At 36.2% G+C, this 27,857-nt stretch overlaps 1 protein-coding gene across 1 annotated transcript; it reads right to left on the bottom strand.

Moving 5' to 3' along the window:
* Positions 1-769: 769 nt before the first annotated feature.
* On the bottom strand, positions 770-26,133 carry cep162 (centrosomal protein 162). The gene is made up of 26 exons (XM_051132474.1): positions 26,008-26,133; positions 25,607-25,672; positions 25,197-25,350; positions 21,355-21,507; positions 21,098-21,272; positions 20,915-20,973; positions 20,762-20,832; positions 18,438-18,468; positions 18,224-18,349; positions 17,978-18,139; positions 15,892-15,973; positions 15,573-15,813; positions 15,145-15,364; positions 13,676-13,824; positions 13,409-13,597; positions 11,488-11,625; positions 9,904-10,016; positions 9,681-9,786; positions 9,450-9,576; positions 9,090-9,358; positions 6,867-7,115; positions 4,299-4,951; positions 2,376-2,517; positions 2,086-2,184; positions 1,860-1,994; positions 770-1,248 (listed from the first exon to the last, which is right to left on the bottom strand). Exons 2-26 carry the CDS (start codon positions 25,664-25,666, stop codon positions 1,027-1,029), a joined length of 4,125 nt encoding a protein of 1,374 aa, XP_050988431.1. The 5' UTR covers positions 25,667-25,672; positions 26,008-26,133; the 3' UTR covers positions 770-1,026.
* Between the last annotated feature and the right edge of the window lie 1,724 nt (positions 26,134-27,857).

The raw sequence follows: 27,857 nt of genomic DNA, 5'->3' as shown, positions 1-27,857 counted from the left end.
GCATGTTAATTGCTGCTTGCAGCTATATTTATTATTATTACAGTACAGATCATTATTAGCTATTAACAAAATAAAAACGAGCACTGATAAAAGAACTTTCCTTAAGGAAGAATGAAAAAATGTCTTATGATCTACAGAGCGACATTATTTCATCTTCAAACTCGCAGACATATAATTAATAATCTACAGGTGACAGCTTAGGACAACTTTGAACTGACAACAAATGTGAAACTAGCTGAAGTTGGGCAGGTGATCAGTACTGCTTTTATTCTAAATCATTAATAGAGTTTCTTTTTTTGTGCTTATGCAAATTTCATTGTTGAAAGGGAATGATTTTGCTTTTATCAAATAAATTTGCCACTTACATTTTTAAGCTCCACAACCTCTTCTCAAATGTATCCTATGTGCCCAATTAAATTATATTTTGTCAGGACCCTTGGTGTTTATAAACAGTGCTGCATGCTGATCAGCTCTCATCAATCATCACACAACACAGCAGCTCCATCTCCAGCCACTCACGCAATTTATGTTCTTTTAGTAGTTTATTAGCATTCAGACCATGTCCTCTGAGCCCAGCACTAAGGCGAGTAATAAATCATGACGTCTGCATTATTTGTTGTGCAAATGTACTTTTAGGTTAAGCTTTTGAGTTCAGCATTTTTTTATCACTCTTATGTGGGTGGTGTATCAACAGCAATTTTACTGATGTTTGTTCAGGTTTTCTGAATTCTACTCAAGCGGATGTTATAAAACCAACCGAGCAGCAAAACAGGACAAATAGTGCAAATAATAATTACGTTTAATAAAATATAACATTTGGACGTATGCTACAATTACTAACACCAAATTGCTTGTATTTGATGTTACACAAGCTGCATGTTCCTCAACAATAATTAAATAACCTTTGCAATATATAAGTATAAATATTCCCACAGAATTAAAACAGTGATTAGGAATTCTGCTACCAAGAGACATAGAAATTTGTTTGCTCACGTCCTAGAGTGTTCTGAGTGGTGCAAAGACAGCTCAGGACCGGAGGGGCAGGTATGTGTGGGTGGTGGTGGAGGTATGTTCGGGAACGGGAATGACTACACCCTGTCTCTGGAGTTCTCGAAGCACATCCAGAATGGAGTCCAGCTCCAGTCTGAAGACCTCCAGCTCTTTAGCCCTGCCTTGAGCGAGTCTCTTCCAGCGCTCCACCTCACCCTGCTGCTCCTGTTCAACCACCCGCCGTGTGTCTGCAATCACCTGGAAACACAAAACCACCTAACATCAGTGTACTCAATCAACAACTATATATACTGTACAGCAACAAAAAACTAGATGCAGTCCATGTGTGTGAAACTGTGCAAGTTGTTGTACATATTAGTACACTAACGTTGAAAAGTTTAGGGTCAGTAAGTCTTCTTTTTTTTTTAAAAGAAATCACTTATGCACATCAAGGCATTTATTTGATTACAAATACAGTATACACAAAGTATTATTGTATAACACACAAACAAACAATTTTAATTGTTTTAATATATTTTAAAATGTAATTTATTTCTATGATGGCAAAGCTGAAATTTTAGCATCATTACTCTAGTCTTCAGTGTCACATAATCCTTCAGAAATCATTCTTATATACTGATTTGGTGGTCAAGAAATGTACTATTATCAACGTTAGTTGCTTAATATTTTTGTGAAAACCATGATACTTTTTTCAGGTTTCTTTGATGACCAGAAAGTTCAAATAACAGCATTTATTTTAAACATTTAGTAAACAAGTATTTATTACTTCAAAAAAAATCTCACTGCTACAAACCTTTTGAGCTGAAGTGTATGTATAGTGTGCGTAGGTGTGTGTGTGGGAGTGTTACCTGCTGAAGCTGTTTCTCACGCTGATTATAGCGGAGCTCCATGGACTGAATCTTCTGCTCCAGGCTAGTGAAGTGTCTTAGCTCAGGACTGTGAGCTTCTTTGGCCTGTTTCAACTCTTCCAGAAGCTTGGACAGCTATTGACATACATGCAACAGGAAATAATAAAGAGGAAATTAAAAATCCTGTGTTTAAAGAAGAACGAAAACTGAATCGGTCACTCACTACCTGATTCTGCAGAGTTTCCTCTCTGATTTTAGACACAGACAGAGCATCTTTGGCTCCCTGGAGCTCCTTCACTTCCCCCTGTAAATGCTGCACTATGATCTGAATAGAGAAATTCACAATTCGAAGATTCACATAAAGCCATCCAAAACAACTTACAATGCAGTTGAATTATTGACTTATTTTTAGCAAACAAACCCATGACCTTGGTGTTTCTACTACTGTGCCATGACAACACTTAGAACGAAATAAATGCACATAGGCATATAAATAGAACTGTTGGAGTGACCGACCTCCTGTGTGTTCACTTGATTGGTGAGTTCAGCCACTTTGGAGGAGGAATGCTCAAGGGCATGGCAAGCCAGAAGGTGTTCAATCTCTTTATGATGCTCAGCCTTGACCAAGGCAAGCTGCTCAGCATTCTGCTCCTGAGTCCTGAAAAAAAGAGATATTTTGATCATGTATTTAACGCATATCATTAATTGAGATTCAGAGATAATCGATTCTGAATTACATCCTACAGTTCATTACAACTCTCCACAGTTCTAATATTATTACAGTATTATAAATGTTGTTATTATAGCATTATAAATATCTTTATACATATTATTGTATAGTTAAAACCTGTGAAGAATATATTATAAAGAATCTTATTATTATTATATAGAAAATAAAGGCTAATTTTTATTATATAGAAAATAAAGCTTATTTTATTTTCTATTCGTATTTCTGTTTTTTTTAAGCTACTCACCCCCAATTGCCTATAACTATGAAAGCCAGTTTCCGCCACTGAATAAATATTAAAAAAAAGGTTATTGCGACTTCTCACAATTCTGACATTTTTTTCTCAGAATTGTAAAATATGAACACACAATTGCGAGTTATAAAGTCAGAATTGCGAGTTTATATCTATAAATAAAGTCAGAATTGCATGATATAAAGTTGCAATTCTGAGAAATAAAGTCGCTATTGCATGATATAAACTCGCAATTGCGAGTTATAAAGTCAGAATTCCGAGATATAAAGTCGCAATTATGAGAAAAAAGTCAGAATTGTGTGATATAAACTGGCAATTGCAAGTTATAACTCATAATTCCGAAAAAAAAAAAGAGTCAAAATTGCGAGATACAAAGTTGCAATTGCGAGAAAAATAGTCAGCATTGCAAGATAAAAAGTCGCAATTACCTTTTTTTTTACTTTTATTTAGTGGTGGAAATGGGCTTCCACATATATCTTATTGTAAAGAATAAAAAATTAATTTTTATTTGATTTTAAAGTTTAATTTTAAAGTATAAGAATAAATCATTTGTAAAAATAAATCATAGAAGCCATCATCATTTGTTGTGATGAGTATTTAATGCTGGATTAATTGTTGGGATGATGGGCAGATTTTTATTTAAATTTTTTTTTTACTGTTACAGTGGCCTTAATTTTCTTGATGACAAATATAATTTTCCTTTTTTTTTTTTTTGGCCTTAGGAGTGTTAGGAGTGGGTGCTGTTACCAAAATCTTATATCACAATACGAAGAATTTTATTTTACTGTAATGATATATATCACAGTATAGTTAATTCTGCTTTAAATAATATCTATGATATCAACATTTTTAATACCATAGAAATGTAAAAATTCTTGTCACCTGTGTCAATATCACAAAAAAAACTAAATCTAGCCTAAATTTAAAAAAAAGAAAAAAAAAACTTGAAGTTCACTGAAAACAAGCAAACAGCCAGCAATTAAACATGATCATGGAGTTTTTCTTTTGTTATTTGAGCAAATGGTAATGCAAAAATATATTTGTGGTACTCTCCCATTCACTGCTCTCGAATTTTACCCAACTATGACGACTTCCTCTATGAGAAACCCGGAAATATGTGAGAAAGGTCCATATACACGTGTTTTCTTTCTCAGTTGTCCGCTTTTAATTAAGACCTAAATTACTGTGTTTATGAAGATAACTGCAAAGACGGCATTTTGACACGTACAGTCAAAAACCTCTACCTGTTGACAAATTTCTACTGTTAATCGTGTCTCCCCGTATATCACCCACCCCTAGCTTGTGGAGTCGGCAAGCTCAAATCCTGTGAAGAGAATCGTAGGATTTGATTTCTCGTAATAGGGCCCTGTGAGCTATTGTTTATCTTTTGTTCAGAACACTTCAAGGGTGCTGTAAAAAGTTTATAAAAACATGACTGAAGCACTCCAACAGACATTACCTGAGGAGCTGACTCTGTGCATGCGTGACTGCAGCCTGCAAGGAAGCTTTCTCTTGTTCTCTCTGTATCTCCAGCTGTTCCAATCTCGTCCTCAAACTATCGTTCTCCAATTGCACCTCTGAGATGTGTGATCCTGAGAACGCTCCGGGATGGTAGTCTTTCTCATCTTGGGTAGGGGGGAAAGTCTCAGCTGCTGGTTTTTTGCCTTCTTTGGTTGCACCTGAATGTTTTTTGGGCTCACTGGCGGCACGATCGAAGCCAGGACCTGACAGCATGGTTCTCCTCTCCCTTTGCAGGCGCTCTACAGTACGACTCAGCTCCTGAATGGTGCGACTCTTGGAGCTCAGTTCCTGGGTTAGTCTTTCAATGCGGGTTGCTTGTGCTGCCTCCGCATGAAGCTGGTGGCGTGAAGGGCTGCGGGCAGGCTTGTCTGCTTGAGTCAAAGACTGGGCCTGGCGTAGTTGTTCTTGCAGAGAGGCCACCTCTGCCTTGAGGGTGCTCTCTTGCTTCTGATAGGCCTTCTTCACTTCCTCAAGCTCTATTTTTAACCCCTGAGTTTGTGACTCAGACAATTCCGACGAGATGGCTTGATTGTTCTGGCACTTCTCAGCCAAACGCTGCTCCAGATCTGAGATCTGCTGTTCATACTGCAGCTGAAGATGGAGAAAAGAACACACATCAAAAATACTACTTTTTTTTTTAGATTTATTTTAGACCTTTATTGTTATAGGACAGTGTAGATGAGACAGGAAATGAGGTAGGGGAGAGATGGGGCGGGATCGGGAAAGGTCCTTGAGCAAAGAGTTAAAGTGATCCATAAGGATTTCAACATCACAGAAAAAAATTTCATCTTGGTAGTTGAGAAGAGATTTTGTGTCAAAGTCATTTATATGTGCCAAACTTCCTGCTGCCAGCTGTTGGTGCTATGACTGTAACTGAATATTGGCTTGTAGATGTCTTCAAGCCAGGACTTTGATCAAACATATGAAGTTTGGTGCAGATTGAACTTGGTATGTTTAAGTTAGCATAAAACATGCCATGTCCAGTTGCCAACAGGTGGCGCGATGATTATAACTGAATATTGGCCTGTAGATGTGTTCAGGTTAGATCACTCTTATCGAATGTGTGAAGTTTGGGGCAGATCGGACATTGTATGTTATAACATCTTTCTTTTACATAGATTAGACCAGAGGTCTTTAATCCTGCTCCTGGGGACCAACTCTGCTGGAAAGTTGATGTCCATTCGGCTTCAGCACACCTGCCTGTAATTTTCAAGCAGTCCTGAGGAGCTTGATTGGCCGCTTCAGGTGTGTTTGATTAGGGTTGTAGCTAAACTCTTCAGGATAGTGGGTCCCCAGGAACAGGGTTGAAGACCTCTGGATTAGACTGACCAAATATAATGTTGATGTCATTAAATCTTTATGAGGAGTTTGTTAGAGCATAAAACATGCCACTTTCTGTTGCCAGCAGGTGGCGCTATGACTATAACTGAATATGGGCATGGGCATGTGTTCAGGATAGAATTTGTATCAAATCTGTGAAGTCTGGTGCAGAGCGGACAATGTATGCCTGAATTTGAACAACTTCCTGTTTCATGGCAAAACACTGAAGTTTGTGAGGCTGCCACGGACACGCCCTTCAACGAAAACTCAAAGTCTTCGCAATTTAATGTCACAAAGAGCTTTAGATTAGACTGACTTGATTTGGCGTTAATCTGTTTAAATCTCTAGGAGGAGTTAGTTTAAATACAGCACTAAAAAACATACATGTATGTGAGAAACAGCTCAAGGGGCACTCCACTGATATTTTACAGGTGGCACTATTGAGCCATTTTGCTACACCCACTTCTGAAACCCATATCAGATGTAAATTTTCACAACTTTTGGCGTTTGTGCAAAGTTTTTGAGCATGTTTAGGTCCTCAAAAACGGGATTCATTATGGAGAAGAAGAAGAAGAAACTGAGCAATTCCATTGGTGCTCGGGCCCTTAAAAATCTTAATGTCCGTGAAGCTAAGAACAATACTGTTGATACTAAAACCCTCCTTGGTATTAGTTTCTATTTCTAACATTTAAGACACGTAAGGCACACAGCAGGGTTTCGAAATGAGAGAAATGATGCCATTCTGACAGCTCAAAAGCCCTGTGCACATAGGACTTTAAATAGAAACCTAATTTCCTTGGCTTTCTTCTGGAAATAGATCGATCCAGCTGTGAGCTCTGGTAAATAACATGCTTGAATAAAAAAAAGAGTTTGAGTTGAGTTGCTTTTTTCAAGACTAATTAAAAACTGAAACACTGTACTTCAGTCAGTGAGCTGAAGGCCACCATATTCAAACAGTTAAAACTTGTTTTGTATCTCATTTTAGTTCATCTAATTGTGTAGATGGAATGTTCAGTGCTTTTAAACATAATCCCTATTGCTTTATTCCAGGGGTTCTCAACTCTGGCCACAGAGATTGACTTTCAAGTTTAGCTCCAACCCTGCAGGAAACACTGCAGGACAGTGGACCTCGAGAGCCACAGTTGAGAACCCCTGCTCTATTCAGTACTGAATCTGAAATGCATACTTTGATTCGGTGATACTGTTGTTCCATCGTTCTGAGACTGCGTTTGGCTGCTTCATCTCGGCCCTCTAGCTCAGCCTCCAATCGATGGACACGTCTCTCCAACAGAGCTGCTGTCTGGGAGGAATGAGGGGCAGTTGGGGGATGAACATCTAATCCATTATCTTCTGTGCCGGTAGATGCAGCGGCCAAGATCAGGGCTGGCAAGGAGTTTGGATGCCTGCGTTTCAAGAGCTCTTCCATCTGTTTGAGCTGAGACAAGAAATGGAAACATGAGTGATAGATGGAACAGAAACCTAAGAAGTTCTACTGACACAGCTAATATGAAATACTGCAAAACACTCAGGTGGAACAGAAATCCATTAATGACTATTTTAATGTTATTTAATTACTGGATAGATACAGTAGACAGCAGGCACGTTTCCATTACAGATTTGTGCAAAACTTTGGCGATATTTTATAAACAGTATTGCGAAATGCCACCGTTTCCATTAACCAATGTTATGCATGATAAGTCAAGACAATGGATTTTGGTGGGATTTTGATGGATTTTGGCTATATTTAATTGAAAGGCATATGCATGTAGCTTTACAGAAGCAGCACGGAGAGCCGCTTCAGAAACATGCGCAACGCAGCTGGTATAAACATAAACATTGATAATCAGCTTGCAATCAGCTCCGGTGGCCGTGACGGAGCCGTAATGCACCACAGATGTATGCAGTGTAAATAGTCTAAGTATTAATGGCAGGGAAGGCCTTTATACTTGAGAGCGGCCACATATGAAGTGTTTCTTGGACGTTATAGTTTTTACATGTGCCATGTGACCTGTAAATGCAAAAAAAAAAAAATAAATTTTTTCAATTGCAGTTTTGTGAAATATTTTCTGTGATATATGGGAGTTTTTGTGAAATTGACATTTCCATTAAGTGAATTTTCAATGCACAATTTCAATTTGCGCAATTTGAAAGGTAATGGAAACGCAGAAAAATTTTAAAGGGGTCATCGGATGCCCATTTTCCACAAGCTGATATGATTCTTTAGGGTCTTAATGAAAAGTCTACAACATACTTTGGTTAAAATTTCTCAGTGGTAGTGTAAAAAAACACCCTTTCTACCTTGTCAAAATCAGCCCTGTTCATAGTGAGCCATTGTATTGCATGTTCCTTTAAATGCTAATGAGCTCTGCTCACCCCTCTCTTCGGTGGGGTGACAAGCTGGTCTGTTTAGTTTACTTTATCACTCAATCAGAGACATTCTTGTCTTCCCCTGCACTGGAGTCAAAACAAGGGCGGTTGGAGTCGAACTGTTCACAGCCAAAGACCCTTTAAGGCAAGTCATTTCACTTGGCGGCCATCTTTGACACGCCTCTCAGGCAGGCCCGTGCAGCTCCTATCTCTTACGATGAAGCTTACGATTAAATTTCATATTTGAAATCACCAATGAAATCTGACAACAACTGCTTCATAAATATTGTTCCTTTAACTCCAATAACGTTTTAAAGTCTCAGAATACTGACTGTTTCTATAGCAACCGAGACTTCTAACAACAGCTGCAGTGATGCGCTGAGTTTACTGATTAGCGATTGGCTCATTTATTAAAGGCAGGGCTTCATGGCCATAATGAGCGTTGCATTTTTCCCCATTCAAAACTATACAAGTGACAGGTCTTGAGTATTCTATAGTCTAAGCTCAATCAGGACGGGCCTAAGGTGAGACAGTCATTTCAATCAACTATCGTGGGAGCGGCCTTTGTCGGTGTCAAAAGATTACAAAAACACCACTGAGTGGATTTTTTATCATAATAGGGTGGTTGTGAACACACACTGCCAATACTGCCAACATGTAAAAGTGACTTTTGCAGCCGATGACCCCTTTAAGGGTTTGGGAAATGTTGCAAGCCAGACTTGAAACCTACATGAGCAACACAAGTTTAGAATAGAGAAAGAGAACAGAGAGAGTACACTAACCGTTGAGCCAATTAAATGGAAAATTTTAATTTAGACACCCAGGTGCACATCAGTTTTAAAAAAAAGGAGTTTAACATGAGGAGGAGGCGGTAAGCAGAAAGTGCTTGGAAAACTGACTATCCAAACAGATGGTCTGCTACTCACAGACACGCTTGGATAATTTCACCTCTCAGGAAACAGAGCACAAAGAAGAACGTGCCCTGAATGAGCTGTACCTGCAGAATGAGACAACAAATATATGTGGAGAGGTTGTGTCTGACCTGTCGTTCCAGGTCCTGGATTCTTTTAGCTTCACCCGCTCTCTCTTTTGCCTTTCTTTGTTGCTCATTGGCCCTCTTGCTGACCTCCATTTTTAGCTTTTCCACGTGCTCAGTGAGCCTTTGAGTCTCAGCAGTGGCAGCTCGAAGTCTGGCTGCATCTTTGTCTAGTAGCTCCTGGTTCTCGGCATACCACTGTAGTCTCTTTTTTAGGTCTGTGACTTCCTCTCGATGTTTTTCCTGAAGCATCTTTAGCTCAAAACCTTTATCACCTGGCAGATAAACCCAGATGCTACGTCAAGATGATAATTACATTGCTGAAGACAGACTGTGACGTAACACTTTCATATCTGAAGCTCTTACCTGACGTACAGACAGCCTGAACTCTGGCAAGGTCCCGTTCTTTCCTCATCATCTCCAGGTCTACATGCAGGGCTTGTTTCTCCTGTTTTAGCCTGTGGATCTCATCTTGCAGTCGTTCCTCCTTTTTCTATATGCAATGACCTTTGTATCAGGAGTGTTATCTAGGTGGGCAGTTTACTACAGTAGGTTTTGGAACAGAGCTGTTGATATTACATACTGTAGATCAATTACCTGTGCGGCTTGTACCTGACTTGTCAACTCTGCAACGTTGAAGCTATGGTCAGCAATGCTTCTCCCTCCGTAGGTTCTTTGAATGTTGTTCATGTTCAGCTGGTCCCTGGGGAATGAATATGCAGTGCTTTTATATCAGCTGCTGCAAAGAACAGCATGAATAGTAGCAGCCTGCTGTGATATGCATTAGATCACTGTACCGACACACTTTTAGAGCACTAACCTGGTGAGGGCAAGCTCAGAGAGAAGTCTGTGGTTCTCCATGAACAAAGACTCCTCGTTTTGTTTGCTTTGAGCTTGGAGCGCTTTCATTTGGAGATAAAGCTTCTCATTCTCCTTTGTTAAAATCATCAGAAAGAAGTTACAGACATGTTTTGCTCTGAACCTATTTATAGCATATGAATACTAATAACCAAAATGCAAATATATTCAGTGCATGTATTACACAGAATATAGTTACAGATAAAAAAATTAATTGGAATTGGTTTCTGGAAAGGCCATGAGTTCTTCTGTAATTACAGGAAATGTGAAAAGTAATTATAATCGTTATTCTAAATTCTGGTAATAGTGTCATTTTAAAAGAGCTGTGCTTAATTACATGCTTCATTATGCTGAAATGCTGCAAAATGATCTAAGAAATGAGAGACTACTACGTTTTGTGTTGTATTATTCACTGACATTTGTAAGACCTCACCAAAAGAAAATATTCAGGAAAAGGGATAAGAAAATGAAACCTATAGTTGAGGTCAAAAGTTTACATACAGCTTGCAGAATCTGCAAAATGTGAATTATTTTACCAAAATAAGAGGGACAATACAAAATGCATGTTATTTTTTATTTAGTACTGACCTGAATAAGATATTTCACATTGAAAGGTGTTTACATAACAGCTGAATTAATAAACGTTTACATATGCTTGATTCTTTATACTGTGTTGTTTCCTGAATGATCCACAGCTGTTTTTTTTGTTTGTTTAGTGAAAGCTGTTCATGAATTCCTTGTTTGTCCTGAACAGTTAAACTGCCTTCTGCTCTTCAGAAAAATCCTTAAGATCCCTTTTTCAGCATTTTTGTGTATCTGAACCCTTTCCAAAAATGACTATGATTTTGAGATCTATCTTTTGACACAGAGGACAACGATGCATTAAGAGCTGGGGGTATAAACTTTTGAACGGAATGAAGATGTGTACATTTTTCTTATTTTGCCTAAATATCTTTTTTTTTTGTACTGCCCTTCAGAAGCTACATAAGATACTTATATGTTTCCCAGAAAACAAAACAAGTTAAATTTACCCTGATCTTTAAATTCTAAGTTTTCACCTCCTGGCTTTTAATGCATAGTGTTTCCTTCTGGAGCATCAGTGAGTGTTTGAACCTTCTGTAATATTTGCATATGAGTCTCAAAATCATAGTCATTGTTCAAATAGGTTCAAATACACAAAAATGCTGAAACACCAAAGAATTTGTGGGACCTGAAAGTTTTTTCTGGAGAACAGTGGGCAGTTTAACTGTATGTAAACTTTTGAACAGGGTCATTTTTATAAATTTAACTATTATTTTTCTTTTGTGGATGAAAACGTCTTTTTTTTGAAATATCTTATTCAGGTTAGTACTAAATAAAAAAAAATAACATACATTCTGCATGATCCCTCTTGTTTTGGTAAAATAATTCACATTTTGCAAGGTGTATGTAAACTTTTGACCTCAACTGTATATATAATGTATGCATTTCATAAGAGCCATGTTTCAGCATACCTCATTTTAATATAAGTCAGAAAATGAACACAGACAGAGAGAGAGAGACTTACCTGATGGTAACCCTGAATAAGAGTCTCCTGTTCTTTCATCTCTTTCTCTATCAGCTTGAGTTTCTCTTCAGTCACAGGGTCAGAAGCTTCACCAAAACTCCACTTTCGTTTATTACTGGCCTCCTCAGCACGGTGTAGCTATGGAGTTAGCATTTAACAGTTCAGAACCTAACTTGGATAAATGACAGGTTGCACAAAACAATGACGATACTAACTTAAATACATTTTTTAAAGCATTAAAAAAGTTGGTTTTTGGTTTTAATACTGTAGAACTTCCATTTAATGTTTTGCTTTTTGTGACATTGCTACATTGCTGTTTTTATGAAACATTTGCATAAGCCTTTCAAGAGTGGGCAGAGATGTGTTGTCCTCCACGCAGTCAATCACAAATAGCTTAGGTATGTCCAATTCATTAAGCTGGTTCGTTTAGACAGGTTCATGTAAATGAACTGGTTATAAAACAACAACAACAACAAAAACTAATTTGAATCATTATTTGTGTACTGCTTTTTGTGCTGAAAATATTTAGTTAAAGGCAAATATGGCTGTTTAATTACAAAGATTTCAGTATGTTAAGTAACTGTTGTGAAAATAAATGTGATTAATTATTTAATTGTATTTTTTGTTCATGTCAGTAAAAAATGAAGGTTTATTTTACACAAAGGAAGAATGTTGGGGAAAAAAAAAAAAATCAATATTCTCCTATTTCATCACCTCCTTTGAAGCTGGTAACCTGGCAAAAACATTTAGAACTATGAATGTAAAAGTGAAGAGTTGTGATCTCAGATCATATTCAGAAAACCTCCTAAGACATTTGTAAAGCATGTAGCATTCACACTCAACTGCATCAGAAAGGACATTTTTGTAGCTGAAACCGTAGAGCAATGCACCAAGGCTGTGGGAAAAATAGCCTTTGGAGTCTAGCTTTAAGTTATTTTATTCCGATTTAAAATCGTGTAATTGGCCGTTTAAGCGAATGTTGATCATGGCTATCTTAAATAAGCCTGATTAGGTCAAACAATCATGATTAGGTGGTTATTTAACAATTTCAAAAGGTCTAAGGGTATAGTTTAGTGGCTCAGTAAGGAGTGAGCTGTAAATCATCATCATTGCGCCTTTAACCCTAGGTTTCTACAGGCCCAATTGTGCCTTAAATTGTTTACGGCACCTTTTGACAAAAGCACTGTATATAAGTCATGAATTACTTCTTCTTACTTACATCTATTGTCAATAATCACTGTTTATACTTCACCGGAAGGGTAAATAAAATGCCACATTCCCCCATGTCCCCCATTGTATGTTCATTTCCTATTGAATTCAATGCTGACTTTTAGCGAGGGTCATTATTTGCTAGTGCAACAAAATGAGCACAGCATGGCATTTTTTCTTTTTAATAAGTCGTTAAGGGTATTCAAACAAATGCCTAGAATAAACCTTACCTAATGCATCTGTGCTAAAAGCACAATTCATCATCTCTAGCAGTATTGAACAGCTTCTTAAGCAACATATGAGTGAAAATAGGCAGAGAAGCCACAGAAATAAAATGGCTTGCTGTAGACGTTACGATTGTTTACCAAAGCATTCAGTACGAAATTAAAGTAAAGACTGCCCTTTTTACAAAACGCACTTATGTGGCAAACATACAATTATCCCTACATTCATATTAGGTATTTCCAGGTTTTCCACTGATTTTTAACAAGAAACCAGCTCATATGTGCTTTGAGGCTGGATAAATAGGCCATGAAAATAGATGAACTTGAGTGGTTTTTAAGTCAGCAGCAATTGTAAAGTGGTAAAGCAGACAGCTCCCTGAGGGGTGTACTAAGTCTGAGCACGCCGGTGTTGTAGAGGCATGTTAAAAAGATCCTCCAAAGAATAAAAATTTCTTATATTTTCTGATTACAGCTATACGGGGGCTCACCTTGCTCTGTAGCACATAGTTCTCCTGTCTGAGGGCTGCAAGCTCTCGCTTGTGCTCCTCCCGTAATTGTTCTTCCCTCAGATGGAGCTCTCTCTCTTTTTCTGCGAGCTGGAGACGGAAGCGCTCTAGTGATGAGCGCTCCTTCTGAAAGGTCGAACTACCATCCACCTTCTCTTGCAACACCGGATGCTGACAGACAAACAGAACAGAGAGTTAATGAGCTTGGGGATTTGATCCAATGGTCTGATTCAGTCCCAGTTAACTTACTCCTGTCACCGCTTCGGGTGTGATCCTGTCTGCTTGAGGAAGGATGATATCCTGTAGACTGCTGGCTTCAACCTGATGCTGTAGAAATGTAGCAAAGGACTGCACGGATGCAACCAGTTCACTGCTTAGTCTTAAACTCGTGTCTAAACCTGTAAGAGATGACCATTTATTAGCAAGTAAACAAATATGGCTGTCAATTTAGCAGGCATCTTATACCCCAAAAATGACAAGAAAAAGAAAATATATTTTCTGTTGTTTTTTTCCATTATGGCATTTTTTTTTTTTTTATAACAATTAAGATTATTTATTTGATTATTTTTCAGGTCCCCCTAAACTCTCATTACTGTAACACATAAAAGAACACAATCACAAAAAATTGAAGAATTATCTTTTTTATTTGAGATCTGTGATTTATTGTGATTGAATAAATACATCTAGATTTCATGTAATAAAACTGCTATCTGACTGACAACCCTAGTAAATACACTACCAGTTAAATTTCTTTTTTTAAGAAGTCTCTTCTGCTCACCAAGCCTGCATTTATTTGATCCATGTACAGCAAAACAGTAACATTTTGAAATATTTTTACTATTTAAATAACTGTTTTCTGTTTAAATATATTTTAAAATGTGATTTATTCCTGTGATTTTAGCGTCATTACTCCAGGCACATAATCCTTCAGAAATCAAATATTCTGATTTGCTGCTCAAAAAAAAAAAAAAAAAAAAAAATTAAAAAATAAAATAAATAAATAAATAAATAAATAAATAAACTGACTCCAAGCTTTTGAATGGTATAGTGTATAATGTTACAAAAGCTTTTTATTTCAGATAAATGCTGATCTCTAGATCTTTCTATTCATCAAAGAATCCTGAAGAAAATGTACCCAACTGTTTTAAATTTTACTACTACTAATATCAATATCAATAACAACAACAACAACAACAACAATAATAATAATCATAAATGTTTATTGAACAGCAAATCGGCATATTATAATGATTTCTGAAGGATCATGTGATACTGTGAAAATTTAGCTTTGATCACAGGAATAAATTATGTTTTAAAATATATTAAAAAAGAAAGCGGTTCATTTAAATAGTAAAATATTTTACAATATTACTGCTTTTGCCGTATTTTAAATCAAATAAATGCAGGCTTGGTGAACTAAAGAGAATTCTTTAAAAAAACATTAAAAATCTTACTGTTCAAAAACTTTTGACGCATAGTGTATATAAATGTTTGCATTATAGTAATGAGTTTTTTAGTATTTAAATCATGTCAGCAGTCATGAAAATGTTACAATTTAATTAAAGTAATGAACATGTATGACATAAATTAAAACAAAAATACTAAAAGTAATTTTCTTTATGCAAAGTTTCATTTTGTTTATTTTGTTATTATTACTTTTGTCTATATTTTAATTTTAAGGTTGATTATGACAGTTTTAGTGAAGTTAACCCAGGTACCTTTGACTGTTTGTGTTTGGTTGAGGTTTTGAGTGTTTTTAGGGGGCTGGTTCTGAGCTTTCCTCTGTGTTAGAGGAGATGGAGGTTTAGCAGCTTGGCCGGTCCTGTTGGGTGCGGGTGCTCTGGGTAATGGCCTGCTTTCAGGTTTTTTGGCCCTCGCTGATGGAACAGGATTTTTTCTAGAGCAAGCTGATGCAAACGCATTAGTTCTGGCAGGAACCTGAGTGAGAGAAGTTAATATTCCATTATAATCTTCATAAATGTAATTATCACATTTGATGTGAAGCCAAGTAGTTACCCTCAAAATTACACCTCATTTACCTTGCTTCTATTTTTCTATTTTCATTCTCAAAACCCCAGAAATTACAGGATCCAATTTGCAGAAGAAATTCATGAGGCAAATGACTCATAATAGCATAGTCTCTAACCTGCCGCTTCTTGGGTTTGACAGGAGGTGGATCCATGGAGGAGCTGTCCTGTTCCTGCATTAGCCGTTTGATCTCCTCAGCGATGCTCTTCTGAGTATACTGAAGGGAGGCTGGATGTTCCTCTCCTGTAAGAGTAGCCGCATTACCCCCTCCACAGCCCTCATTAGCAGAACTGAAAGGGCTTCCGTCTGAAGATATCCTTAATGGACTATGATTCTCACTGCCTCGAGGCACAGCCTCACTGTAAGGCAAAAACTTCTAAAGCTGCTGAAATGAGAATATATGACTCATAGTGTGTGAAGGGAACTAGTGAACTCACATTATGGGCTGGAGAGAGAAGCCACGTGTGAATCCAGAGTCTGGTCCAATTGGCCGCATCAGTTCCTCAGCAGTGGGTAAATCTGTGTTACACAAATGAGACCCTGGTGACAAAAAAAATTCACTATGGCCAGAATCACACTAGCCAATTTAGCTTTATTTATAATCATAGGGATTTGGTGTGCATGACAGTGTCTTTCAGGACCTTAGCAGTGACCAGTAAGCTGTCTCTCACACTCAAGTCCTGACAAACTATTATGTTGCTCATACACAAACTTCCTTAGCAAATGCCAAGTCACTTATCTCAGATTCTGATTGTCATCCATGGTGAAATTCTAATTGTTTGGTGTTCACTCATTGTAGTAATGAAGTTATCACTTTTTATAATCAAAAATTGGATGATATTATCAGGCTTCGTAAAGATACTGTAAAATGAAATACCAGGACTTTTGAGGACTTTTCAAGCACTACTTGTTTGATTTTCAAGGATCTCACTTATCAAATAATGTCTTTTCTTTCAAATTAAAACCACGGTTAATTTTCATAAGGTATTTGATAAAAATGTTTAATAAAAAAAAAGAATTCAAAAAAAAAATATTCTCAAAACCACTCTGAAATCCTGATATGGAACAAATGATTCACAAACCTGCACCGAAGTCTTGATCTGAAACAAATGATTCACACTCCATGCTTCAAAATTCCGATGTGAAGCAAAAGATTTGTGAACCTGCTCCGAAGTTTCAATCTAAATCAAATGATTTGTGATTCGCACTCCGAAGACCCGATCAGAATCAAATGATTCGTGATACACAATCTAATTGGAGTGCTTCTAAACAGTGAATCACCTTGCGACGCATTGGTTTAACTGATTCAGTTTCAAAAAAAACTTGGTTTCACCCATCACTACAAGCTTGTTACAAGCAATACAAAAGTATTTTGTTTTTTGAATTGCCTGAATTTAGCATGAAAAGATATTAGAGATATATAAAAAAAATGTGACACTTATTACATAGATACATTGTCTTTCAATAATTCAAGTACCTCTTCAGGAATATTGCTATTTTCAAAGGTTTTCCAGGCCTTACATTTCAAAAAGTCCTCATAAATCCATCTTACTGTATCTGGAATTTCAGCAGCCATTACTGTAGTTTTTAGTGTCACATGATTGTTCATAAATAATTTTAATACACTGATTTGTGCTGAAAAAAAAAAATCTTCTAATTATTAATGTTGAAAATGATTGTGCTGCTTAATATTTTGTGGAAACTATGACATTTATTTAGGAATTTTAAAGAACTGAATAATGAATTCAAATGAGTTTAATGAGTGCAATGATAGTAATGAGTTCAAAATAACAGCATTTGTTTTTTTTAAATAGAAATGTTTTGTAATATTGTAGATGTCTTTAGTGTTACTTTTGATCAATTAAATGCATCCATTCTAAATAAAGGTATTAGTTAAAAATAAAAAAGCCTTACTGACCTCAAACGTTTAAACAAATAGCTTATTAAGTTATTTTTAAAAAAAGTTGTCGAGTTCCTCACTTGGAAAAATTTACATTTTCGCACAAATGCATATAGTGCTAAAAATGTGCTCTTCTATCTAAAAGTTCTCTTCAGGAAATAGTGCTTCTAAAGGTGCTGATCTTAATAATTCCATAATTTATTGCTATTTCGTGTTAAATATTTACAAAAAGAACAAAACTTCAGTTCTTACTTCGGCAAGCAATACATGAATTTGCTGCCCAAACGAGGCACTGCAAAATATTTGAGACGGAATTAGCATGAAATGCCAGAGGCAGTAGCTTAGACAGCCACCCCCTCCATTCATATTCGATCAGGATGACAGACCTCCAACAGAAGACAGTGAGATTTCAGGAAAAATAGTCGTTGTGACATCCTCAATCAAAACTGAGTTGCTTACAGTCAGCTAGCAGGACTCATGCCGCAAACAAAGCCACTGCTAAAAACCTCACGTCTTTCGGTTTCAAGCATAACTGGAAGCATTTGCGGTGGAAAAGCTGCAAATCAAAAGGTTTAAAGCGCAGACATGCCCATGGTGACTGGCAACAATTAGCTAGGTCTGACCTGACTCCACAGTGGAGGCAGGCTGAAGTGTAGAGAGAGAGAGGGGAGTCCTGCTGCCCTCGGCTCGTTTGTCCTCGCACTCCCCTGCTGAGCTGCTGATCTGCCTGTACGCCTCCTGCAGTGCCTCCACCTCACTCCCTCCACTCTGACCGTATGATTGAACTTAGATATGGGGGAGAAAATGTGTTAAATCACTTGCTGAAAGTGTACTTCAACAATACAAGCTTTAAGCAAAGAAACTCAAACCTGCAGGTTCCATTGCTGCCGTCGCTGTTTGTTTGGTGTCTGGCCATTTTTCTTTCCCAGGTGCCAAACTGGGAATTGAAGGAGGCAGTGCTCCATCCGTGGAGTTTAGAGAGTCATGCAGAGACACTGAGACATAAGAACAGTAAGAACAGCTTTTCACCTCCTGATAAAACCATTCACCACAATACACACTATATTGTAAATTGCTCTTTACCTTTGGCCAGCATGCCATGTCTTTCTGGTTTCTGAAAAGAGAAACAGCAGGAAATGGTTATAATTAGGGGCTAAGATTTAAACACATAAAATCACATTGTTTTATATATTATATATTTTGACATGTTGCAATTGTGGAGAAGGGTGTGCAAAAAAAAAAGGAAAAAATAATTTTTGACTTTTTACTGAGACCTAAGGGGAATGAAATGCAAATTAGCATGTGCTATAATCCTTCTTAGGTTTTTCAGCTAAGACTGTTTTTGTTCTCTCCCTAAGACTCTACATATAAAAATAAAAAATAATAATAAATGTCATCCATAATTAATTAATTCTATGAAAGCCCCAGCACTACAAATGTGACTGACCTAACGCAAAATAAAAGAGCTTTTTCTAGGCCACCAATATGACTACAGTAATTATCTTTTGTCATGTTAAGAATTTGTCAAATTTACTATTCATTTAGTGATAGATTGTTAATGTTTTTAGTGCAAATGTGTCAAAAAACCTTTATATGATAATAATTATTTGCAAGAACAAATGCATGATTAAAATACTGTATAGCTGCAAGGATTCAAGCACTTTAAGGCATTTAAAAACGTGTATAATAAACATTATTTAGCAGGGCTGTAACCACCTAAATCAATTATTTAAAAAAGCATTTTTGGCAAATCCAGTTAATATAAAATGAAAATATTATGTTTTTTAATGTTTATGACTGTTATAGTGCCAGTTGTGGTCCGATCCCATTAAAACTTTGCATGCTTGTTCAGAATCACATGTCGCATGTGCTCAGCAGGTTTCGTGAAGTTTTGAGTTTTCCTTTAGGCTTTATAGGATTTTAGGTAAATTTGGACAGGCGCCTGTTTCTAAACGACCCCATTATAGCTTCTCAAAGGGTAAATTTCAACATTTTTTTTGGATAATTATTGGCCTAGAGAGTACAGAGAATTGTACTGCAGTGTTATTTTCCAGATTGAGCAAAAAACCTAGGACTAGTTCGCAAAAGTATGTTTTTTACATCTTCTCAATCATTTTACAAACAATTTAATTGAAAACAGTGGTTCTAGGAGGGTTCTATCATATGATATGAATATTGTGCATATGTGCGGAAAAAAAAAAAAAAAAAAAAAAAAAAACGCACGACGTAAAATTATGTACGATCTTGAAAAATGTGATATCACCCCCCCCAGTGGCTGATTTCTTTGAAATGTCTCTCAGGCCATGAATTGAACAGACTCACCCACCGAGTTTCATTCCAAGGCCTCCATTAACCGCCTAATAGGTGCTCAAAATTTGTCGGCCAGTGGCAGCCATGTTTTTTGAGATACGCAAATGTCATTTTACACACTTGCGGCACGTTGGACAAAGACCGTGCATACCGATTTTTATGTTGTTAGGACAAACGGTTAAGCAGTTACAGCCATTTTTATGGTTTTCCCCTCTTATAGTGGCCAAGCGCCGCTCTTTTTTTTTTTCTTGTGACCTCAGATTTAGTTCTTACATAAATGTTCTGAGTTTGGTGAAGATATCTCATTCTGTTCAGGAGTTTTAGGCATTTTACTAAAAGTGGCCCCGCCTCTATTGAACATTTTGGCACCCCTTTTTTTTTGCTAATTATTGATAGTCACTCTGCAGAGAATCTTTCTACACTGGTTTTCGGGTGAAAAACATAGAACTAGCTTGCAAAAGTAGGTTTTTCAAAAAATGCGAAATACACAAAAATTTTGCCAGGCTCAAGTTCGAATCTAGCGGTTTAGGAGTTGTGAACGATTTCGTACTTTTGATCGCTGTAGCGCCCCCGCCAGGTCAGCTGGGACGAGCCTTGGTCTTATAGGCGGTGTGAGCACTACCATCCCTCCAAGTTTTAAGTCTCTATGACTTACGGTTTGGTCTGCATGATCAGTTCTACGTGGAAATCGCTGATCTGTGACCATTATAACAATTACAATAGGGTTTCAGCACTATGTGCTTGAACCCCTAAAAATAAATATTAAAACAATAAATAAACACCAATCAAGGACATCAGTGTTCAACAAAGTCACTTCCACTGCTGAGCATCATGAGCCTTACACATATACATATTGCAAAAATAAAATAAAATGCACTTAGTGCAAGATTGCGGAATATCATCATTTCGTTTCTACTTTGATTATTTGTCCAACACTCAAAATGCTGTTTAATATTACCTCAGTATTTCTCAGCCAGGATATGATGCAAAATGCAGATAGAGATCTGCATTTGTTTCCATAACTCACTACTGAATTCACCCGTTATAAGGCAGGGCTCATTTCATAGCCTTAAAGTGCGTTAAAAATTTATATTCACCTTCTCCTGAGGCCCCTCATCACTTTTCTCACTGGCCTCTTCTTCAAAATCTTCACTGTATGCAGGAGATGCTGACAGAAAAGCAATATACAAGTGTTTTATTGCTTCAGAAAGCAATAACAACAAAACATATTCTCTCTGCTCGGCTCTTACCAGCAGAGTCTTTATTCTTTCTTTCTCCGTCTTCATTTGTTGAATCCACTTCTTCTATTCTGAATGGAGCATAGTGAAAATAAATTCAAAGAAGGGGCATATGCAAATACTCCTCCACAAAAAGCATCCTTGGAATTAATTATGCTTTAAGCCATGTAAAGCTTTTTTCATTTCTTTGTGCACCTTTGTGGGCTGGTGGGGGTGGAAGGCTCCTGTTCTTGATTCAGTCTGGGATAGCCAACGGAAGATGAAGAATCTTTCTTTAGGTTGGATAAAAACCTTGTATTCTCATCCTCATCCAATGTGTCCAGCCCTAGAGCATCCGCACTTGATACCATAGCTGACATCATCACAGAATCTGTAAAGAAGCAATTACAGATGGCACTGGTAAAAACAAAGAGAGTGATGATCAATGTTATGAAATAGTTCAAGAGACTGACCTTCAGGCTCAAGGCTGTCTCTGCTAAAAATAACTTGGTCTCTATTCCCTTCATCTTCCAAGAATAGCTCCTTCGGCTGTTCTTCATCCACCTCCTTAATGGACGGCGTCTTCCTGAGAGATTTCAGGAAAGACTTTCCTGTTGATGACATCCCTACAAGTCAAGGAGACACACAAGTATTAAAGAGGCCATTTTTCCACTTCAGACCTTCAGTACAACATAGTGTGAAAGTTATTGTCTGTTCTTTACACTTCAAATAAATCAGACTTTTTATTTCACTAGCCACTAAATAGAAGCAATTCGGCAACGTGCATTCAGAGAATTTCAAAATGTCAGAACATACAAAAGAACGACTACACAATTTATCAGACTTCTTAAAATACTGAAGAAAATTCTCATGACTAAAGCCACTGGTTGAGATCTTGGGCCTCTGTGCGGCACATTACTATTCTGAGCAGCACATATTCAATTAACTAGACATCAGAGAAATTACTAACTGGCACAGTACATGTTCTTCAAACAGGCAATATTCCAAGGATTTGTTTACAGCAAAAACTGGTGCTGAAACCACTGCAGCTGCTATTACAAATAACCAAAACAACAGCTCTGCTCTGTTGTGCATAATTACTGCATATAATTATGTACTAAGGCAAACTTATGAAGAGAAAAAGCCAGTAATGGTAAGTAAACATCCACAAAACATGTTAAAAATCAAAATAACAATCAACTGATACCATTCTCTCTGTCGATTGAATCTCTAGCATTGCTTTCCACAGACAACTCATCAGAACTAGTGTGAATGGGATTCTTGTGTTCTGATGTACGGGAGGAGTTATCAGCTGCAGGACTTGGTGTACATTGAGAGTCTTCCTCTGAGACCCTCTGCTCTTCTAAAGAGAGACTATGGTCAGGTGACAGCCTCTTCTCATCTACTGCATCATGTTTAGGACTCATGTTGTGGGATGCCCTCTGATTGGACAGCTGGTTCACCCTATCAAGAGCTTTGCTACGAGGTTTAGGGGTGGGCTTACTAGGGACTATGGTTTGTAAGGGGGACGAACAATGGAAGAAAAAACAACACAAAAGACGTTCATACAAAATGTTGACACCACCAAATGATGCTTAAAAATCATACAATGCTTAGTAAAAAACAAAATTACACATCAAAGCTTTAGCCAGCTAAGTGTGAAAAAAAAAATGCAGGACACACAATGACATCCATTAGAGATCTAACAGAATATCCATCTAATACTGTGGTCAAAGGGTGAAGTGTGTAGTTTTCAATGTTACAGTACTTTAAGGAAACCTGTTTGAAAACAATATGTTTTTGCAAGTACGTTGTATTTTACAAAAATTACACACTTCACCTTTAAGGTACATCACTGACTAATGAAAAAGATGTACCCAGAGGAGGGGTTTCTCTGTGTCTGGATTCCACTTGAGGGTCCACAGCTTGGGACTTTTTAATTTTAGTAAAACGGTGTTTAGTGGCTTTTTCTGCAAAAGTGATGGAAAAAGAGAAAAGCAGAATGAAAGAGAGAGAAAGCACAGGCAAGATGATTATGTCAAATACAAAGAAAGAGAGAATTACTACAGCTTGATGGATAAAATGTGAAATTGGACAAATTAGAAAATAAGTGGTCCCTCTGGGGCAGACTTTTTACATCTATTGAAACGCTGAACAATAATAGCAGATGATACATCTCTGTGAACAGCACTTCAGAAGTTCAAGGAAACGTGAACAAAACCTTCATTCTTGGAAATATTGCTACTTATCAGACACAGTCTGTTGTACACACAATGTTCTGTCTCAGCAGTAAACAACACTTGTTGAACAGAAACCTTACTTAGACATAAATGTATAATAATTCTCAGCTCTCACTATGAAGCTTTACGTTTAAAGAAGCAAATACATCATAGATATACTGTTCAAAAGTTCAGGGTTGGTAATATTTTTCAAGTTCCATAAGAAAAACAATCTCTTATGCCCAGCAGAGCTGAATTTATTTGATTAAAAATAAAGTAAAACAACAATACTGTGAAATATTATTATAATTTAAAATAGATGCTAGATAGCTTAAAGTATTTTAAATAGTGCTGTCAAGCGATTCATTGCGATTAATTGCATCCAAAATAAACGTTTTTGTTTACATAATGTGTGTACTGTGTATCTTTATTGTGTATATACAAATACACACACATAGAGTATATATTTTGAAAATATTTCCATGTATTTACAAGTACATATTTATATTCATAAAATTAATATTATATATAAATATACTTAATATATGAAGATAAGGTATTTTTAAATATATACATGCATATGTATATTTATATATACATAATAAATATCCACAGTACACACACATATATTATGTAAACAAACCTTTTATTTTAGAAAAAGAAAGGCAAAACTGAATTTTCAGTAACCATTACTCCAGTCTTCAGCGTCACATGACCCTTCAGAAATCATTCTAATATGTAGATTTGGTTCTCAAGAAACTTTTTTATTAATGTTGAATACATCTGTACTTATCAAAATCTTTGTGGAAGCTGTGATTCTGAATAGTATTCAACACTATACATTTCCTTACTGTCTTTTTGATCAATTTAATGCATTCTAGATTAATATAAATAATAATTTCTTTAAAAATCTTAATGGCCCCAAACTTCTGAACAGCTACGTAAACAATATTTAGTACTAAAATGCATTCACATGAACTTCACTTTAAAAATTCCCAACACAAAATGCAAAGCAGTACATTATTGAGTGTCAAAATACCAGAACTCATTCCCATACCTCTTAAATTCAGAATTACTGAAAATGAAGATGTCTTATCTCAGTACTACAGAACAATTATGCAAAACAAGTAATGAGTTCATGTAGTCAACAACACCTTAATCACTGAGGGACTTGATGGCAGAACATTGCACAATCAGTTTAGATATTTTCCTGTTATGCCACACTGCTTTAATGTTGTTTAGACATAAATGCACTTGTGACATCCAACAGACTTTCCCACAATATTTTGTGTTAGGTGTTAATAGCACCTATGACAAATTGCTTATGTTTCTCATTTGTAACTCTATTTAGACAAAAGCATCTGCTAAATGACTAACTGCAAAGTCAATTTACATGCAAGCAAGTGCAAAGGCACTGGGAAACCCAAATCCCAAAAAACAAAATAAGCCTATTTAGAGCAGAGCGTAACAAGAAAACATCAACTCCTCCATCGCAGAAGCAATTAGGCTGGCTAGATGATTAACATCAGGTGAAGACTAAATCGGGTCTAATCATATCAAAAAACACATGCATCAGTTCATATCTAGAATTTGGAGTTATAATATGCAAGCCAACAACAGTTCTAATCAGTTATTCTATTCACATTATTTTATGATCAAATTGCTAAAAATGCCTCAGTCAGGCTACATGCAAGTCATTTAAAAACAAGGCAGTGCAATCTATAATTGCATATTAGGGGGATACCTGATGACACATCTGATCTGATCTGATCTGATCTGATCTTGCCTAATTTATTTTATCTACTGCTTTGTGCTTGCTGCCCTCAAGTGGACAAATGCCTAAACTACAATATTTGTTGTTTACAGCCCTAAGATCACTATTAGACAGTTAGATTTGAGCTGACATCTTCCTACTCAAAGCTACCCACAGTACACTTATTACAAGAAGAGCATGCATCCCTGGAAATCTGGAATAAAGTGTCTTGCTTCTAAGGCGTAAACTAAATCTTCAGGCTTCAAATCCAGACCTAAGATTAAGTGAAAGTTTAGCTAGATAATTCAGCCTCCTTTTTCACTCAGGTAAAACCAGCACTCACCTGGTCCCTCTTCACTGTCATCATCATCATCCTGCCACCACGGCAAAGAAACTGAAGCCTTCTTCACTGGCCTGACAGGTGCTTTTCCCAAGCTGTCAAGAACACTAGGGTGCCTGGCACTGGTGCCCAAATCAACAGAGTCATCAGAGACAGACTGAAAAAAAAAGAAGCATAAATACACAACACAGTGGGCTTAAAAATATTTACTATGAGCTGTATTGCAATTAAAACACTGCATATTGAATAATTACAAAGGAATTTGCAAAGCAAATATGTTTAAATTAATCTTACACGGAGTATAGCATGTCCTAATACAAGAAACATCAACTTCCCAAAGGTTTTCATACCAAATGCCAGTATACATACAAACGCTGAACTGTCAATAGCAAACAAAAGCCTGTCAACAGTACCTCTTTCAAGAACTGCTCGAACTGCTGATCCAGCTCCTCTTTAGTCAATCTATGAGCCATAATTTACTGAAACACAGCGGAACAAACATATTAGAATTAGTGATATGTTTTATATACAAGTGGTATTATAAGAATAACTGCTTTCAAACAAATAAACAAAGTTAAGTCACATTTGATACACAACCTAAACGAGAAAGCGTCTGGGAGAGAGACAGAAAAGTCTGCTCGCGTTGCATTGTAAACAAACAGGCTATTGTTGAAGAAAAAGAAAATGTTTATGTTGTTGTGTTGTGATTTTCTAGGTTTCGTTATTAGCTCGCTAGCTCGTTTGTCATGGCAACCGAGGGAAACGCTCAACCTGTTAGTAAAAGTGTTGGAAAACCAGGAAGCAAAAGACTCACCCATACAAAAGGAGTCGGAAAATGAATATGCAGTAAATCATTTACTGTTCACATTGTTTCTGAACTGATAATGTTTGTCATAAAGTTTCCCGCTACAATAACCGGGGGATTACTGACAGCTTATTGGCCATGTTACGTCACATGATTCCGAGGATTTGATTGAGCGGCGCAGTTCCGTGTTTCTGGGTTGCCATGTTGGAGAAATACCCTTATTGGGTATTGGGTATTGGAGAAATACCCTTATTGGGTATGAGTGGATGATACGTTTAAGAGCCTGTACACAATTATTTTTTATGAATAAATAAAACTAAATAAAATGGTGTTTCTACAGTCTCAGGAATTCCAAAGTATATGTCATTACGTTTTTGTTGTTTATCATTTTAGTTATGGTGTTTTAGTATGTTTTTAATGAAACAAAACATTTTTCTCAATTAAATACAAATAAAAATATTAAAATAAAATGATTTGTATTAAATAAAATTAGGCTATTATTAATTGTTAATTAATTAATTTGTATAAAAATAAAAGCTAAGATACAGCAAATAGCTAAAATGAAATGCATTTCCATGCTCATCAAAGTTCCATTTATTTGAACAAAAATACAGGAAAAAGTAATATTATGAAATATCATTGTAATTTAAAAAACAGTGTTGTATTTTAATATACTTGAAAATATTTTTTATTTCTGTTATGCAAAGCTCAATTTTCAGCTATTACTCCAGACTTCAGTATCACCCGATCCTTCAGAAATCATTCTAATATGCTAATTTATTATCAATGTTGGAAACAGTTCCTAAATAATTTTTTGGAACCTGTGATACCTGTTTTTCAGGATTCTTTGATATATAAAAAGTCTTTAACACATCCTTGCTGAATATATATATATATATATATATATATATATATTTTTTTTTTTTTTTTTTTTTTTTACTGAGCCCACACTTTGAACAGTAGTGTATATTACAAAAGATTTCTATTTTAAATAAATGCTGTTCTTTTTAACATTTTATTTATCAAAGAATCCTGAAAAAAAGTATAAAAGAATATATATATATATATACACATACACACACACACACACATATATATATATATATACACACACACACACACACACACACACACACACACACACATATATATATAATATATATATGTGTGTGTGTGTGTGTGTGTGTTAATTACACTGATAATAAATCAGCATATTATTTCTCAAGGATCATGCGGCACTGATTGGAGTAGTGATGCTGAAAATTCAGCTTTGCATCACAGGAATAAATTCTATTTTATGGATCTAGTATATTAAAATAGAAAATGTTTAATTGCAATACTATTTCACAATATTACAGTTTTTTCTGTATTTGTAATCAAATAAACGCAGCCTTGATGAGCAGAAAAGACTTTAAATCTTACTGATTCCTTCTTTTTTAAATGTTATTGTATATGCAGTGTGCGTGTAATATTATATCTATATCTATCTATCTATCTATCTATCTATCTATCTATCTATATATAACATAATATAATATATATAGTATTTGAATACGTATACCTTAAAAAACTACTTGGAATACATTTCATTGGTATGTCATCACTTGCCAAATGACTTTGTATAAAATTCGCAAAAAGCATTATTCTGTCATTTTCTGCAAGACAGATGACCAGACACCTCCCTCCTTTTTAATAAAACTTCCACACACCATAACCGTGCATAACATGCATTCCAAAACCGCTTACTATTCAAGCCCTGTTCTGACACTGTGTCCTGTACTGACCGTTAGTTACCTCCAGGGGCAGTACTGATGCACAAATCAGCCATTCTTACCTGTTCAAGGTTTGCATAAAATATT

This window comes from Labeo rohita, chromosome 16 (genome assembly GCF_022985175.1).
Source record: "Labeo rohita strain BAU-BD-2019 chromosome 16, IGBB_LRoh.1.0, whole genome shotgun sequence".
Taxonomy (NCBI): Eukaryota; Metazoa; Chordata; class Actinopteri; order Cypriniformes; family Cyprinidae; genus Labeo; species Labeo rohita.
Note: the sequence above shows the minus strand (reverse complement) of the source record. Positions and strands in the feature narration are given on the sequence as shown.

Coding starts and splice junctions, on each gene's coding strand:
- cep162 (XM_051132474.1), bottom strand. CDS start 25,666: ATGGCTCATAGATTGACTAAAGAGGAGCTGGATCAGCAGTTCGAGCAG. Junction 13,598..13,675: donor CACCCGAAGCGGTGACAGGA/GTAAGTTAACTG, acceptor TTTGTCTGTCAG/CATCCGGTGTTGCAAGAGAA. Junction 4,952..6,866: donor AACAGTATCACCGAATCAAA/GTATGCATTTCA, acceptor CTCCATCTTCAG/CTGCAGTATGAACAGCAGAT.